At 55.9% G+C, this 15,547-nt stretch overlaps 1 protein-coding gene across 9 annotated transcripts in view; it reads left to right on the forward strand.

The window, feature by feature from the left end:
* Window positions 1-7,150: 7,150 nt before the first annotated feature.
* ABLIM3 (actin binding LIM protein family member 3) overlaps window positions 7,151-15,547 on the forward strand; it is a 45,735-nt gene continuing 37,338 nt past the window's right edge. For 4 of the 9 annotated variants that reach the window (XR_012058107.1, XR_012058109.1, XM_072935268.1 and 1 more), the window contains exon 1: window positions 7,151-7,571. Coding sequence is in view for 6 of the 9 variants with exons in the window: in XM_072935268.1 (XP_072791369.1) it covers window positions 7,559-7,571 (13 nt within the window). In the remaining 3 variants the exon portion in view is untranslated. The remainder of the gene's footprint in view (window positions 7,572-15,547) is intronic. The other 5 variants (XM_030283911.4, XM_072935266.1, XR_012058110.1 and 2 more) reach the window with 4 other exon arrangements.

The following is a 15,547-nucleotide window of genomic DNA, read 5'->3' on the forward strand; positions in this document are numbered from 1 at the left end:
AGCAGCAGGAAGGACACGAGAGCTGGGTTTGGAGGATATCTCCAGAAAAACAAAAACAGAAACAAAAAAAAAAAAAAAAAAAAAAAAAAAAACCCGAAAAACCAAACAAAAATTAAAAACAAACAAAACAAACAAGCAAACAAACAAAAAAACCCCAAAACAAAACAAAAAAACCCAAAAAAAACCCCAAAAAAACAAAAAAAAGCCAACGCACAAAAAAACCACAAAACCAAAACAAAACAAACAAACAAAAACAAAACCAAAGAAAACAACAAACAAACAAAAAGAAAACAAAAACGAAACCAAACCAAACCAAACAAATGAACAAAAAACAAAAACAAAGAAAACAACAAACAAACAAAAAAACCTAAAAAAAAAACCCCAAAAAAACCACCCCTGGATCCCTTTTTTTGGGATTTTGGGAGCTCCCAGCTGGGTGTGACGCGGTGGTCAGCGAGGCCACCCGCAGCTCCAGCAGGGATTTTGGGATTTTGGGGTTCCTGAGTCAAAGACAGCCCAGGCCAGGTAATGCTCTGGCAAATCCTGATGGGAATGTCCAGCTGAGATTTATCCCGGTGCTGCTTTGGATGGAGCTGCCTGAAAATCAGGAGGAAAAAGTGCTCCAAATATCAAAGCTGTTCTCCTCCGAGAGGACATGAGAGTGAAATGTGCTTCACCTCTAGAAAATGAGACTTCCAAAATAGTTAATGTTCAATTTCCCTGCCAGTCTCTCATTTTCTGTATTACCCTCTGCTTTTACCCTGGTGTTATTTTGCCACTGGAACAGAAATAAACAGGACAAGGAGAAGGAAAGATGACAAAGTGAATTTCAATGAACCACCCCACATAATTCCCTCAGCTCAAGCTCCAACTTAACCATCCAGTGAGGGGATCACATCTAAAGAACTCTTTGGATAAAATGGAAAAAATCAATATTTTTAGACTTCCCTCTGGAAGAAAAAGAGAAAATCTAATTAAGAAATTAATTGCTTATGCTGAACTAGGTTTTTTGGTTTTTTTTTTTTTTTTGAAGTGCTTAATGATCCAAGCTTCTTGTAAAGGTGTTGGTCTCGATGCCATTTCCTTTTAGAAAGCAACAAAGCAGCTCAGCAAGGCTCAGCATCTTGTTTTGATATTTCCAGGCTGGAACATTTTGATTTTTCAACTTCCAAAGCTTTGCTGCTTTAATTTTTTTTGGTCCATAAAGCCGAGGCTGAAATCAGAATGAAAGCTTTCAGTTTAAGCTAATTAATCCAAACACTTTGAATCAAAGCCTGGGATGTTTGCACAGTGGTGTTCTCTGGGAATTTATTTTCAGGGTCTGCGTTCCATTTTTAGACTGAGGAATAAAAAAAAAAAGAAAAGAAGAGTGAGATTTCCTAGAAAAGAGATAACCTGCTGCTTACCTGGGGCGAGCCATTCTGCAGCTCAGAAGTGGAGAAAGAAATTAGCTTTCCTTAATTACAGCATTTGGCCTCCTCCTGAGCATCTGGAGACCTGGCCTGAGCTCCAGTCCCTGGAGGTGCCCTAAATCCCCCCAGAATCACCCTGCTTCCTGCTTTTCCCACGGAATCATTTGAGGAAGAAGAGGAAAATGGAATAATTGTGACAGCAATAAGAAAGCAGCAGCACTTCCTGAGGTCCTAGTGAGCAGGGAGAGCTCCCTGAGGAATTCCAGGCAAATTCCAGGAGTGCAGAGATCCCAGGGCTGGGCTTCCCACAGGGGCTTCATGCTGGGCAAGGCTGTCCATGAGCAGCTCCTGATCCCACCCCAAGGGGAGGAATTCCTAATTCCAGCAGCCCTCGCTGCTCCAGGGCAACTTCAAAGAGAAAATTAAAATGAACCTCGACTTCCCCTGCCCTCCAGCGGGGTGAAAGCAGTGGCAAAGCAGGGCATCACTCCCCCACCAGCCCAGGCCAGGCAGCACCTCTCCTCTCCTGGTGGCCGGGTCCTTCAGGAGGGAACGTGGACATTCCTGATGGGCAGAGCTTCTGCAGGACTTGCTGTGACTCACCTGCTGCTGGTTTGGGAATGTTTGCTGCATTTGACCCAGAGGCAGCCTTGGTGAGGATAAGAAGGAAGGAGGATGGAGCCAAAGGATGGAGCCAAAGGATGGAGCCAAAGGATGGAGCCAAAGGATGGAGCCATCCCTGCGTGGCTTTGCAGGATGGCTGCAGGTACAGATGGGCTGTGGTGCATCAGCTTTCCCTGCAGCACATCCAGATCCCACCCATCCTCCACTGCCTGGGTGCTCTTTTCACAGCCTCTCTCTGCACGACACTGAAATTAATGCCTGAAAATGAGAGTTTGCTTGAAAATAATCTATCATTTGATTATCACTTTAATGCAGGCAGCCCGGGGAACATCTGCCTCTGCCAGGCTGTGTCTCCTCCTGCTGATGTGGGGAATTGCTGGGAAGGGCTGCTGGAGAAGCTGGAAGAAAGCCAAACCACTGGCAAGGCCTTGGTGGTGGCTGGGAGGAGGAGGAGGAGGAGGAGGAGGAAGAGGAGGAGGATGAAATGAGCCCTTTGCTGGATGAGGCACCAGGGCCCCACTGCCCAGCTCACTGCCTCTGCTCCAGGGACTCACAAATTAAAATGTTCATCTCCATCACATGGAAAACAACTCTGCCATCACTGGGAGTGCCTGGCCTTGCACGGGGGCAGTGGGCAGCAGCATCTGAGCACTCCTGACCAGATCCCACCTCCCAAGGGAACCAGGGACAAGAGAAAAATGGATGGGAACTGCCCAGTGAGGCAGAATTTCCTCCATCCCATGACACAGCCCATGTGCCGTGGTAGAATGGGGTCTCCAGCCCCCTTAGGCTCCTCTGCTGCCTTTTGGGAACATCACAGCCCCGGACTTAGAGGCTTTTTTTGGAAAATGTCACCAGCTTGTGATGAGTCAGCCTCTGCAGCCTGCCCACTGCTCCGTGCGGGGCGTGGGGCTGTGCCCACGGGCATCTCCCTGCTCTGCTCTTTGCGCTGGCATCTTCCCTGGGGCGGGAGAGCAGCACTGGCAGCGCTCGGGCAGGAGCTGAGCCGGGGGCTGGGGCTGCCAGGGGACAGAGGGACACCCTGGGCAGCCGGAGCGGTGGGGACAGAGGGACACGCTGGTGCTGCAGCTGCCATCCCCAGCAGAGGCATTTCCAGCTCCCGAGTGGCTCCTGGTGACAGGGGATGGGTGGGACAGCTCGGGCAGAGCGCTGGAGCGGTGCCCAGGTGTGCTGAAGGGATGCTCCGGATAAAGCAGAAAGGCCAGAGCCCAGGCTGCTGATGTGTCAGAACTCCAAATGCCCCTCAGACATTTTTTGAGATTCCAGGCCCTGGTCAGAAGCATTTGAGACCCTGGCAAGCAGCTGGAAACAGCTGTGATTTTGGGTTTGAGCCATGGAATGCTTTACCAACCTTGCAGGAAGAACAAGAAGTCACAAAAGTTTAGATATTAGAGTAGAAGTAGTCACAAAGTAGAGGGAAGAATTTTTGAGTGCTGTACAGGGGGTTTTTGGTTTTGTACATGGGGGTCAGAAGTTTAAGATGGAGGGATCTGGGCCTGCCCTGTCCTCCCTCTTTCTTCTTTCTTACCTCCATGTTCTGGGTGATGTTGGCACTCACAGATTGGTTTAGAGTAGAAAAGCACCATTTAATATAGGTAATAGGCATTGGGGAAAAACTGTACCCATGTAACACGTAATGTACCATATAAAAGACAGCAGCAGCCCTGGGCAGGGAGAGAAGAAGCAGTCGGGAGTCAGAGAGGATGTCAGGGTGTGTGTGTGCCTCTGCCTGAGCTGTGAGCAAACCACAGCAGCTCAAGGTGAAAATCTTTTAGATAACTTGCAATAAACTGCCTTGAGACCGAACAACAGAGACTGCTGAGCCTTTCTTTGGAAGCTCGGGCTGGAGGAGAGACTTTTCCACCACACACAGTCCCTGACCCAGGGTGAGCTCGGGCACTGATGGAGCGTCCCCGCTGTGCCCCGGCTGTTTCTGTGACCCTTTTACCCTCCTGGCTCTGGCTCCCAGCTCCAGGACCTGCTGTCCGATATTCCCCTCGCAGCCTCCCCGTTCCTCATCTGTCCCACGGGATCCCCTTCCCTGGGGATGCCCCGCCAGCCCTGGGGACCAAAATCCCTTCCCAGGGACTTCAGCGAAGCGCAGCCTCACACACAAACACAGCCCAGACACAGGGAGAGGCACTGAGCCTGATTTCTCACAATTCCCGGCGCAGTGTGGCACAAATGTGTTGGAGCCCAGCTCCTGATGATTCCACGTGCAACCAGCAACTTCCAGCACTCCAGTTGGGGTCAGGCATCAGGGAAAGACAGAGCAGAGTGACTGAGCAAGTGGGGGACGTTTGGTTCAGGTGATTCTCAGCATCTTACAAGGGCATGGAGGAGAAAGAAAAATCCCGGTGTCCAAGAAGGAAAATTAAATGAAATTAGCACCTTTTTCTCCTCTGTCCTCTTATGTCCATCACTCGTGTGTCCCTCCTCACTGGAGGACGCAGGGCTCCCCTTCCTCTGCACAGCCTGAGCTCTGTGGGACCAGCAGGTGCTGAACGGAGCAGGAGCCTTGTGGGAAAAGCACATCCAATAATCGCTGTGAAAATTCACGTTGCAGCGCGCAGACACAAAGGGATGAAAGGAGGCTGCCTTAACATCCCGACATTTCCTCCTTTCTGACTTCTGTCTCAGGCATCCCGAACATCCTCTGAGGCAGTTCCCTCAGACAAAGGAGAGGAAATGGGATTCCCAAAACGCCCTGGGACGGCGTTTGGAGGGGCTGAGGGGGCTCGGAGCAGCGCCCAGGAGCTGCTGGCTGAGCTGGGGGGGTGAGGAGGCTCAGAGCTCCTTGCTGCCACCTCCCCAGCACCAAAACTCACAGATCCCACTGCAGGGAGCCCCTGGCACCCTGCCCACCTGGCAGTGCCCACTCCCCAACCCCACAGAGCACTTCTGGCTGGGGAGGGGATGGGAGGGCACAGGTTCTGCACTGGTGCCCCCTGAGCTCCAGCAGAGCTGCCCATCCTCCTGTGCAGCCCTCTGCAACCCCAGCCTGTCTGTGCTGGAGATTCAAATTGTTCTAAAGGCAGCCAGTGAACAAGATTTGGAAACCAGGTCAGCGGAAGAAGCTCAATTAGCTGCTGAACCATGGGGACCAGCTCACGTCGTGGCGGCTTCATTGACTCCTCAGATGGGTGGCACTGCCACCACACTCGTCAGTCTGGCTGGGACAGGAGGAGGGGACACCTGGACACTCATCAGGCACAGGAAACTTTCCAGAAGCCAAACTCAGCACAGCCTGAGCCACCCCACCGTGCTGTGTCATAGAATCAGCACAGAATTATAGAATGGCCTGGCTTGGGAGGGATCTTAAAGATCATCCATGGGCAGGGACAGCTTCCATTAGCCCAGGTGGCTCAGAGCTCCATCCAGCCTGGCCTTGGACACTTCCAGGGATGGAACAGCCACAGCTTCTCCGGGCAACCTATACCAGGGCCTCCCCACCCTCACAGGGAGGAATTGCACCCCAATATCGAACCTAAACCTCCTCTAAAGCCACTCCCTGTTGTCCTGTCGCTACACGCTCCTGCAAACAGCATCTCCCAACCCTTGTGTCAGCAGCTCTGCTCCCCCCAGCCCTGCAGGACCCTCCAGGCTCCCACTCCTGCTGCTCATCCTGCTCTCCCTGACACCTCAGGGGAGGAGAAGCCGGAGGGGACAGGCAGCAGGGCTGGCAGAGAGTGGCAGCACCAGCTCATGCGACCTGTACCTGTCTTGTCACGTCAGCACCGACATCTGCTGCAAATAAAGCAGCGGGAGCGAGGAGAAACCAAAGGGCCGCCCTGAGCAGCTCTCTGGCCCCAGCACCTGCCACAGTGCAGGAAAAACCTCTGTCATAGCTCAGATCCCGGGATGGCAGTGAGCAGCACAGCTCAGGATGGCAGCACAGCCTCTGGCAGGCACGGCCCCGGCTCCCTGGGCACCCGGCAGCAGCCTGGGCACGGCTTTGTTCTGACAGAGAGTGTTTCAGCCCCAAAACAAGGAGCTCGGGGCCTCCAAGGCCTTGCAGGGATGCTGAGGTGCTGCCAGCAGGGGTGGCTGCTCTGATCCCGGGGGAAGAGCCCCTCTCTGTCCCATAACCCTGCAAATACCCTCAGCTCCCTTCCCGATCCTGGTGTGGGACAGATGCCCAGGCTGCCAGGAGAGCCAGGGGTGCCAGCCTGGAGAGCTGCGGGAGGGAAGGGAAGGGAAGGGAAGGGAAGGGAAGGGAAGGGAAGGGAAGGGAAGGGAAGGGAAGGGAAGGGAAGGGAAGGGAAGGGAAGGGAAGGGAAGGGAAGGGAAGGGAAGGGAAGGGAAGGGAAGGGAAGGGAAGGGAAGGGAAGGGAAGGGAAGGGAAGGGAAGGGAAGGGAAGGGAAGGGAAGGGAAGGGAAGGGAAGGGAAGGGAAGGGAAGGGAAGGGAAGGGAAGGGAAGGGAAGGGAAGGGAAGGGAAGGGAAGGGAAGGGAAGGGAAGGGAAGGGAAGGGAAGGGAAGGGAAGGGAAGGGAAGGGAAGGGAAGGGAAGGGAAGGGAAGGGGGCTGAAAACACGGCAGCTTTAAGGGCAGGGCTGGGCATGGGGCAGGACTGGGCTGTGGGCAGAACTGCAACCAGTGCAGGGCAGGGGAGGGGGCTGAAAACACGGCACCTGGAAAGGCAGGGCAGGGCAGGGCAGTGGGCAGAAGAGGGCAGAGCAAAGCAGAGCAAAGCAGGGCAGAGCAGAGCTGGACAGGGCAGGGCAGGGCAGGGCAGGGCAGAGCAGGGCAGGGCACGGCAGGGCACTGCCAAGGCTGAGCATCCTTCAGCCGCCTCCGGGATCCGTGTCCTCCCGGCCCCGCCCGTGTCTCCCGGGCCGGGGCGGTGCCGGTGCCGGGGCGGTGCCGGTGCCGGGGCGGTGCCGGGGCGGTGCCGGTGCCGGGGCGGTGCCGGGGCGGTACCGGGGCTGTACCGGGGCGGTGCCGGTGCCGGGGCGGTGCCGGTGCCGGGGCAGTACCGGGGCGGTGTCGGTGCCGGGGCAGTACCGGGGCGGTGCCGGTGCCGGGGCAGTACCGGTGCCGTACCGGGGCGGTGCCGTACCGGGGCGGTGCCGGGGCGGTGCCGGTGCCGGGGCAGTACCGGGGCTGTACCGGGGCCGTACCGGGGCGGTGCCGTACCGGGGCGGTGCCGGTGCTGCGCGGCCCCGCCGCCGCTCCCAGCCGCTATAAGCGGGGCGGCCGCGGCCGCGCTCCGCAGTGCATGGCCGAGCTCCGGCCGGCCCCCACCGCTCCCCCGGGACCTTCCCATTCCCCATCCCCCGGGCCGGTCCCGGCCGCCCCTCCCCGCCAGCCGTGACCTTGGCATCCTCCAGCCCCGGGCACAGCCGCCGTGGGATGCGATAGGCGGCGGATCGCACGGGAATATCCTCCCGGGAGAAGGAGAGCGGCAGCTCCTCCCGCGGCCCGGGAGCGGCGGAGAAGCGGATTTAAAGCGCATCTTTGCCCCTTTGTTGGGTGAGGAGCACGGGGAAGGAGCGGCAGGATGAGCACCAGCAGTGAGTACGGCGTCCTCTCGCCTTGGCGGGGGAACGGGGTGATACCGCACCGAGCCGGCTGGGAGGAACTGCAAAGAAAATGTCATTACAGCCTGACAAGCCTGCCGGGATGAATTTTGGGTTCTTTTCCTGCCTGCTTTTTGGCTTGCCAGGCTCTGGCTCGGCTGTGTTTGCTGTGGGCTGAGGCGCGGTGCTTATCTCCGCGGAGTACTTTTCTTGGCTGGGATTTCTGGGCTTTTGGAGGGCAGAGCATCGACTGAAATGTCGATCCGCAACATGGGGAGAGGCAGCCGGGAGCGCTCTGACAGGCACAGCCTCACTTGCTGCTGCCTCTGCCTGGGAGGAAAATGGATGTGAGGGGAGGAGGAGAAGGGTGAGGAGAGACCCAGAAACCTGAGCGAGGCACAGGTGCAATCCTGCAAAAAGAAAAACCCCAAACCTTGTGTAGCTGGGGTGTGGGTGTTGCTATTGTGCGTGTGAGCCGGGGACGGAGGCACTCATGCGCTGTGGATGAATTTCCAAAGGAGCAGAGCTCAGAAATGTGCTGCAGAAGATGAGAACTGGCACCAGGCTGCTCACTTTGGATTCTGTGCCCTTGCTGGAAAGTCTGGGAGGATTGATCAGGGCTGAGCAAGTCACAATCGATTATTTCTTTTTCCTACCTGACGTGCTGTGTGACAGCTGTGCCCACCTCAAAGCTGGCACGGCTTTGATCCGTGTCTTTAAAAGCAGCAAGTCCGTGGTAAAGGAGTTGAATCCACCTGAGGGTTTTCACCAGAATGCCACCTGAGGGTTTTCCTCCTGGGCCAAGCTCTGCAGGGAACCCCCTGCCTCTCCTTGTGTCCCAGAGCTGTGTGAGGAGCAGGCACAAAACAGCAGAGCAGCAACTTCTCCATTGCCCCGGCGTGCTGAGCTTTCCCAATCCCAGGGCTTGGGGTGGTTCCCAAGCAAAACACCGTGAAAAATGCCTTGGCACGCTGCGAGGCAACAGAACAGGTGATTCCAGCTCTGTGGGGCTGTGGCAGAGGCCAGGGAAGTTGCCAGGTGCCCTCTGCCCGAGCCACGCCTGGCACAGCAGCAGAGCCCCTCTGGGCAGCGGGGCTGGCACTGCCCAGGTGGGAAGGAAACAATAGGGACTGATTCTTTCCCAGCCCGAGGATGTCTCCTGACAAAGGAGCCACCCTGGGCTCTGCTGCAGAGCCCTGCTGGGCTCAGTGGGCACCATGGGCTGCTGGGCTTCCTCGGAGGCAGTTTTGGCAGAGGCCTGTTGGTTCCTTTTGGGATTCCTTCCCAGCCCTCAATAGCTGGAGAGAAGGACGGGCTGTTTGTGGCACTGCTGTGCTCCAGCTGCCTGAGGGTGCTGCACAGCTCCTGCAGCTGCGGCCTCCCACGCCCAGCGAGGTGCCAGGGAGGCAAGCCTCTGCCCTGTGAGGTGTCAGGGAGCCAGACCTCTGCCCTGCGAGGTGTCAGGGAGCCAAACCCTGCTCCCTGCTCTGCCCAGAGAGGTGCCAGGGAATCAAATCCTGTCCCCTGCTCTGCCCAGCAAGGTGCCAGGGAGCCAAACCTTCTGCCCTGCGAGGTGCCAGGGAGCCAAACCTCTGCCCAGCGAGGTGCCAGGGAGCCAAACCCTGCTCCCTGCTCTGCCCTGCCTCACAGGGAGGCCACTGGGCACAGCCAGGACTCCTTGGGAGCTGCTCCTCCTTCTGCCACCACACTGCCCTGGGCACATCACTCAGCAGTGCCAGCAGCTGCCAGGGCTATTGCCAAGCCCTTTGGGGGCTTTGCAGTCTTTGCCTAAATTGCCATTACCCCATTTTAAGTAGCTGGGTGTTTTGGTCACGGCCTGGCAGCTCTGGCACCTCCTGGTTGCTCAGGGTGCTGGGGGTTGGTGGTTGATGGGTCCCTGCAGGTCCCTTTGGGGCTGTGCCAACCCTGCTGGGGGCTGTGCCAACCCTGCTGGGCTCCCAGTTGTTCTCCCAGCAGGGCTTGGATGCCCAAATGCTGCTTCACCTGTGGGCCAGGCTGGCCTCTGGGGCCATCTCTGCCCAGTTCTGGAGATGCTGTGAGCGCTGCCCAAATCTGCCTGGCCCAGCCCTGGGCACCCCTCCCCAGCCTGTAGCCCTTCCAATCCCTCCACGAGGCACAAAAATCCAAATCCTGGCAGCCTTGTGCCAGTGCCATCTCCGTTTCACCCTCCCTGATGCCCCTGGCACTGACCTACCATGGGTTTTTTACCCCTCACTGGAGTTTGGTGCCACTTGCCAGAGGCTTCCCAGCCCTCCCAGCATGGGCAGCTCTGCTGCTTTGATTTTTTGGCTGTTTTTCCCCCCAGGATAAGGGCTGAAGAAACCAGCTTGGGCACAAATTTATGCTGCCCAGGTGTGCCTGTGCCCGCAGGGCTAAAATTTTGGGGCTGGCAAAGCAAGGAGCTGCACAGCTGAGGACAGAACGGCACCATCTGAGCTGTGAATTCCCAGCACCGCTTCCCATTTCACTGGGTGCATTTTGGGAACTTCTCCCTTGCCTGGAGCTGCTGGGAGCAGGAACCTGTGGCTGTGGGCCACGCCTGGCCCCGAGCCACGCTGCTGAGCAGATCTGCCAGGCCTCCAGCGGCTCTGGGCAGCCTTTGCTGGGTTTATCTCTGGAGATGCTCCGTGCACAGCTCTCAGAGCCTTGCTGAGGGGACAGGGAGTTGTTTTTGCCCTGCATTTGAAGACCCCCATGTCATCATCTGTCCCATGATGAAGGCAAAGCCGGATGAAAATTGTGTGTTTGGGGTGGAGGGATAAACCCACTTGATTTCAGGTATAAAATCCTGTCCTGAGGCTGCACAGCAGCTCAGGTGGCCCTGAGGGTGGAGGGGTGGGACGGTGGCCTCTGCTCCTGGGGTTGTGCAGTGAGGGTTTGGAGGGCACAGCGGTGGTGTTTACATTCGTTAGGCTATCAGTGCCTGGCACTAATTGGTTACAAATGGATCCCTAGCTCAGCAAACAGCTCTGCGGTGCTGCTTGCCATTTCCACAGGAGCTGCAGCTTGTAGGACAATCCCTTGGCCAAGAGAACATCCCTTAAAATCAGCCCCTGGAATCCCCTGTGCCTGCAGCCAGCATCTCCCTGGGGATCTGGGCAGGGAGCTTGGCACGACTGATGGTCTGTTTGTGCTGAAAGGGTTAAAGCTGGCACTGCCCGAGGATTTCAGCCTCTGAAAGGAGTGGGAAGAATCCCTCCTGCTGCTCTGCAGGTCCAGGGAGTGCTGGCTGTGAGTCACCCCGTGGGATTTGCACATCATCCCTCCTGGCCCGGCTCCTCGGGGTGGGAGAGGGGCTGCTGCCAGGCTGGGCACTGCTTGTGGCACGAGCGAGGTGCCCCTGCTTGTTCTGGGTGTCACCAGGGGCATCCCAGCTCGTGGGGAGGTGACACCGGGCGAGCAGGGGGTGGGCAGGGTCGGTGTGGCACAGGGCTGGCTCCCAACCCTGGCATCTTCCCGATCCCCTCCAGTCTCCAGCCTGCACCTGGATAAAACCAGGCCAGAATCTGATGGTGAGGCAGCTCAGGGTGGGCTGAGCCTTCATCCCCATCCCAGAGCAGCTGGGAGCCCGCTGGAGCACGGAGAGCTCCCAAAGTAGGTCTGGTATGACAAGTGCAAAGTTTCATTTCATCCCTGCCACCCCTCAAATTCCTGCCCCTGCTCTGAGGAGGGGCTGGGAGGAAAGGCTGGACAGTGAAGCATTTGGGAAGGGAGGCTTCCTGGCAGATCCTGGTGAATGCAGCATGTTTGCCTGGTTATTTTTGTCTTCCCTAAATCATGCTTGCTCTGAGAGCGTGATCCTCTAAGCGTAATTACCCCGTAATCTCCAGGCACGTGTGCTTCCAAGGTGTTTACCAGCAAACTCCATTAAGGCCCCGTGTAATTAAAGAGGAATCCCGTGGTGCTGCACGTCCCTGGGAGCTGCAGCTCTGCTCCTGGGGCAGGTGATTCCTCAGGTGTCCCCACCCTGTGGGGAGGTTCCTCCTGCCTCCAGAAATGCAGGGAACCCGGAGAGATCAGCCTGCTGATGTCATGAGCTGCGTGTTTTCCACAATTTGGGCACCGAGGGGAACTCCCAGACTCCCTGCCTGCATTTTAGTCCTCTCAATACTCAGACAAACAACCAGACACAATCACTCCCTGTTTTCCTGGGCAGCCTAGCAGAGGGACAATCGCCCATTGCATTTGCTGTGCTGCCAGGGAATTCCAACCCCGGGCAGCAGCTCTGTGCCTGGGCTGGTGGATGGGCTCTGTCCTCTCATCCAGGCTCTTTCCAGCCCTCTTTCCTGGCAGCTGGCCCTTGGAAGGGCAGCAGGCACAGAAAGTGGCCCTGCAGGCCCGTGCAGTGCGTGTCGTAAGGTCAATCACAGCGATTGAATCCTTCCAAGGGCCTGGCGTGCTCTTCTAAAACAAATAGCACATTTTCTGATCACCAGCTGAGGCTGCCCGAGCAGGATAACAGAGTTTGGGGTGCCAGCAGGCTGGGCTGATGACAGAGTCTGGGGAGGAGGGGAGAAAAACCCACCCAGTTCCTGCCAGCCCCTGCGGCCCTGTCGTGATGGGGCAGCACCAAGTGCCTGGAACACCTCATTTGGTATTTTTAGCTCTTCAATACATCAGAGCCCGAGCTGGGAGCGCTGCAGAACCTCCAGAAAGCAGCTGGGGGGTGGAGTGGTCATGGCAGGAACCGGGCTGGGGGATGATGGAGAGTTCTGCAGCAGGGAAGGACCAGGTGCCCCAGGCTCAGGGGTTGGGTTTGGGCAAGGCTGGCAGGGGGACTGGGAGATTGGAACAGGGGTTTGGGTTTGGGCAAGGCTGGCAGAGGGACTGGAGAAGGGATTTGGGTTTGGGCAAGGCTGGTAGGGGGACTGGAAGCTGGACCAGGGATTTGGGCAAGGCTGGCAGTGGGACTGGAAGCCTGGAGCAGGGATTTGGGTTGTGGGCAAGGCTGGCAGAGGGACTGGAGCAGGGATTTGGGTTTGGGCAAGGCTGGCAGAGGGACTGGAGAAGGGATTTGGGTTGTGGGCAAGGCTGGCAGCAGGACTGGAAGCTGGAGCAGAGATTTTGGTTGTGGACAAGGCTGGCAGATACTGGAGCAGGGATTTGGGTTTGGGCAAGGCTGGCAGGCGGACTGGAGAAGGGATTTGGGTTTGGGCAAGGCTGGCAGAGGGACTGGGAGATTGGAGCAGGGGTTTGGGTTGTGGGCAAGGCTGGCAGGGGGACTGGAAGCTGGAGCAGAGATTTTGGTTGTGGACAAGGATGGTAGAGGGCTGGAGCAGGGATTTGGGTTGTGGGCAAGGCTGGCAGAGGGACTGGAAGCCTGGAGCAGGATTTTGGTTATGGACAAGGCTGGCAGCAGGACTGGAAGCTGGAACAGGGACTGGTGTTGTGGACAAGGATGGCAGAGGGACTGGAGCAGGGATTTGGGTTGTAGGCAAGGATGGCAGAACTGGAGCAGGAATTTGGGTTTGGGCAAGGCTGGCAGCAGGACTGGAAGCTGGAACAGGGATTTGGGCAAGGCTGGCAGCAGGACTGGAAGCTGGAGCAGAGATTTTAGTTGTGGACAAGGATGGCAGGGGGACTGGAATCCTGGAGCAGGGATTTGGGTTGTGGGCAAGGCTGGCAGCAGGACTGGAAGCTGGAACAGGGACTGGTGTTGTGGGCAAGGCTGGCAGCAGGACTGGAAGCTGGAGCAGGGATTTGGGTTGTGCCAAGTCTTCCTGTGCCCAGCACCTCTGGAGTCAGGGGTTTCAGCACATCCCTGGCCTGCACGGCCCCACAGCCCCCGTGGGCACCCCTGGGCACCCCTGGCTCTCTGGCTGAGGTTCACCAGGCCCAAAGTGATCTCTGCCAGCAGCAAAGTCGGCTGCACAGCTCCCATTTATTTGCTGATTTGCTGGTGGCTCAGGTATTTGATAGGCCTCAGTTTCTGGGTGCATTTTTCAGCTCAGGTGGAGTTTTCTGGATGCTTTATCAGCATCAGCCATAAGCCCTGGCCTGGGAATTGATGAGCTCTCTGCACTGCCTGGGGCACAGAGCAGGAAGAAAAAGGAGCTGCTGCTGTGCTTTCCTCAGCCAGCCTGTCTGACCTTCCCTTCTTCTTCCCCTTGCTGGCCTGGCAAGGGCTGCAGAGCCCCACGGATCGTTGGCTTTTCTGTTCATGGACATTTTACTCCACTTCTGTCAGAACTCAACATGTCCCTCAGATATTTTTGGAGGTTCCAGGCCCAGGTCAGAGGCATTTGAGACCCTGGCAGGCAGCTGGAAACAGCTGTGATTTTGGGTTTGAGCCATGGAATGAGTTACCAACCTTGCAGGAAGAACAAGAAGTCACAAAAGTTTAGATATTAGAATAGAAGTAGTCACAAAGTAGAGAGAAGAATTTTTGAGTGCTGTACAGGGGGGTTTTAGCACCTGTACAGGGGGGTTTTTACTTTGTACATGGGGGTCAGAGTTTTTAAGATGGAGGGATTTAGGCCTGTCCTGTTCCTCCTCTTTCTCCTTCCTCACCTCCATGTTCTTGGTGATGTTGGCACTCCCAGATTGGTTTAGAGTAGAAAAGCACCATTTAATATAGGTAATAGGCATTGGGGAAAACTGTACCCATGTAACACGTAATGTACCATATAAAAGACAGCACAGCCCTGGGCAGGGAGAGAAGAAGCAGTTGGGAGTCAGAGAGGATGTCAGGGTGTGTGTGTGCCTCTGCCTGAGCTGTGAGCAAACCACAGCAGCTCCAAGAGAAAATCCTTTAGATAACTTGCAATAAACTGCCTTGAGACCAGACAACAAGAAGCTGCAGTTTTCTTTGGATGCTCGGTTTGGGGGAGAGACTTTTCCACCCCACGGAGCCCCCGACCCAGGCCGGGGTTCTGACACATTTCCATTTTGAAGCAGTTTCTTTCTGAGCCTCGGCACAGGCTCAGAGCAGGGAAAGTCCTTGTGGGAAGGTTTCTCTGGGGAGCAGAGCAGGGCAAGAGGGGTGCTTGAGGTTTGAGGCCATCCCGTTGGCTTCTGGGGTTTTTTTTGGCAACAAGTGGCACATTTGGGGAGCTGGTGCCAATGCAAGCCTCACAAACCTTCCCCCACCCAGCCTGAGTTTGAGTTCCAGGGTTTGACCTGTCCCCAGAGCAGAGAGTTCCATGATTGTTCCCAGAAGTGCAGCCAGGCTGCAGGGTCAGACAAAAGGCAAATGTAGAGCAGGGCTGGCTGGGAGCTCCCAAATCCACGTGCAAACCCAAATCCAGCATCCAAATCCCTGTGGGACAGCCCCCCTCAGAAACACCTCGCTTGGGAAAGCACCTTGCCTGTCCTTGTCAACATCCCAGCTGTGCTGCCAGCCCTGGGGATTGTGGAATTTTTTGGTGGAATTTTTTAGTGGAATTTTTTGGTGGAATTTTTTGGTGGAATTTTTTTGTGGGTTTTTTTTTGGTTTTTTTTTTTTTGTGTGTGTGTGTGTTTTTTTGGGGTTTTTTTTGGGGTTTTTTTGTGGGTTTTTTTTTGTGGGATTTTTGGTGGGATTTTTTTTGTGGTTTTTTGTGGGTTTTTTTTTGTGGGTTTTTTTTGTGGGATTTTTGGTGGGATTTTTTGTGGAAATTTTTTGTGGGATTTTTTTGTGGATTTTTTTTTGTGGATTTTTTTGGTGGGGTTTTTTGTGGGTTTTTTTTTTGGTGGGATTTTTTTGTGGAAATTTTTTGTGGAATTTTTTTGTGGAAATTTTTTGTGGGATTTTTTTGTGGGATTTTTGTGAGTTTTTTTGTGGGATTTTTTTTTTTTGTGGGATTTTCATGGAATTTTCCTGGAATTCCAGGGCTGGAAGGGACCTCCACATTCTTGTGCCACCCTTGGCACGGCAGGGACACCTTGCACAGAGCAGGGTGCTGCCAGCCCTGCCCAACCTGGCCTTGGGCACTTCCAGGGATTGCTCTTGCTGCAGAATGGGAGCTATT

Source organism: Taeniopygia guttata, chromosome 13, assembly GCF_048771995.1.
Source record: "Taeniopygia guttata chromosome 13, bTaeGut7.mat, whole genome shotgun sequence".
In the NCBI taxonomy this organism is placed as follows: domain Eukaryota; kingdom Metazoa; phylum Chordata; class Aves; order Passeriformes; family Estrildidae; genus Taeniopygia; species Taeniopygia guttata.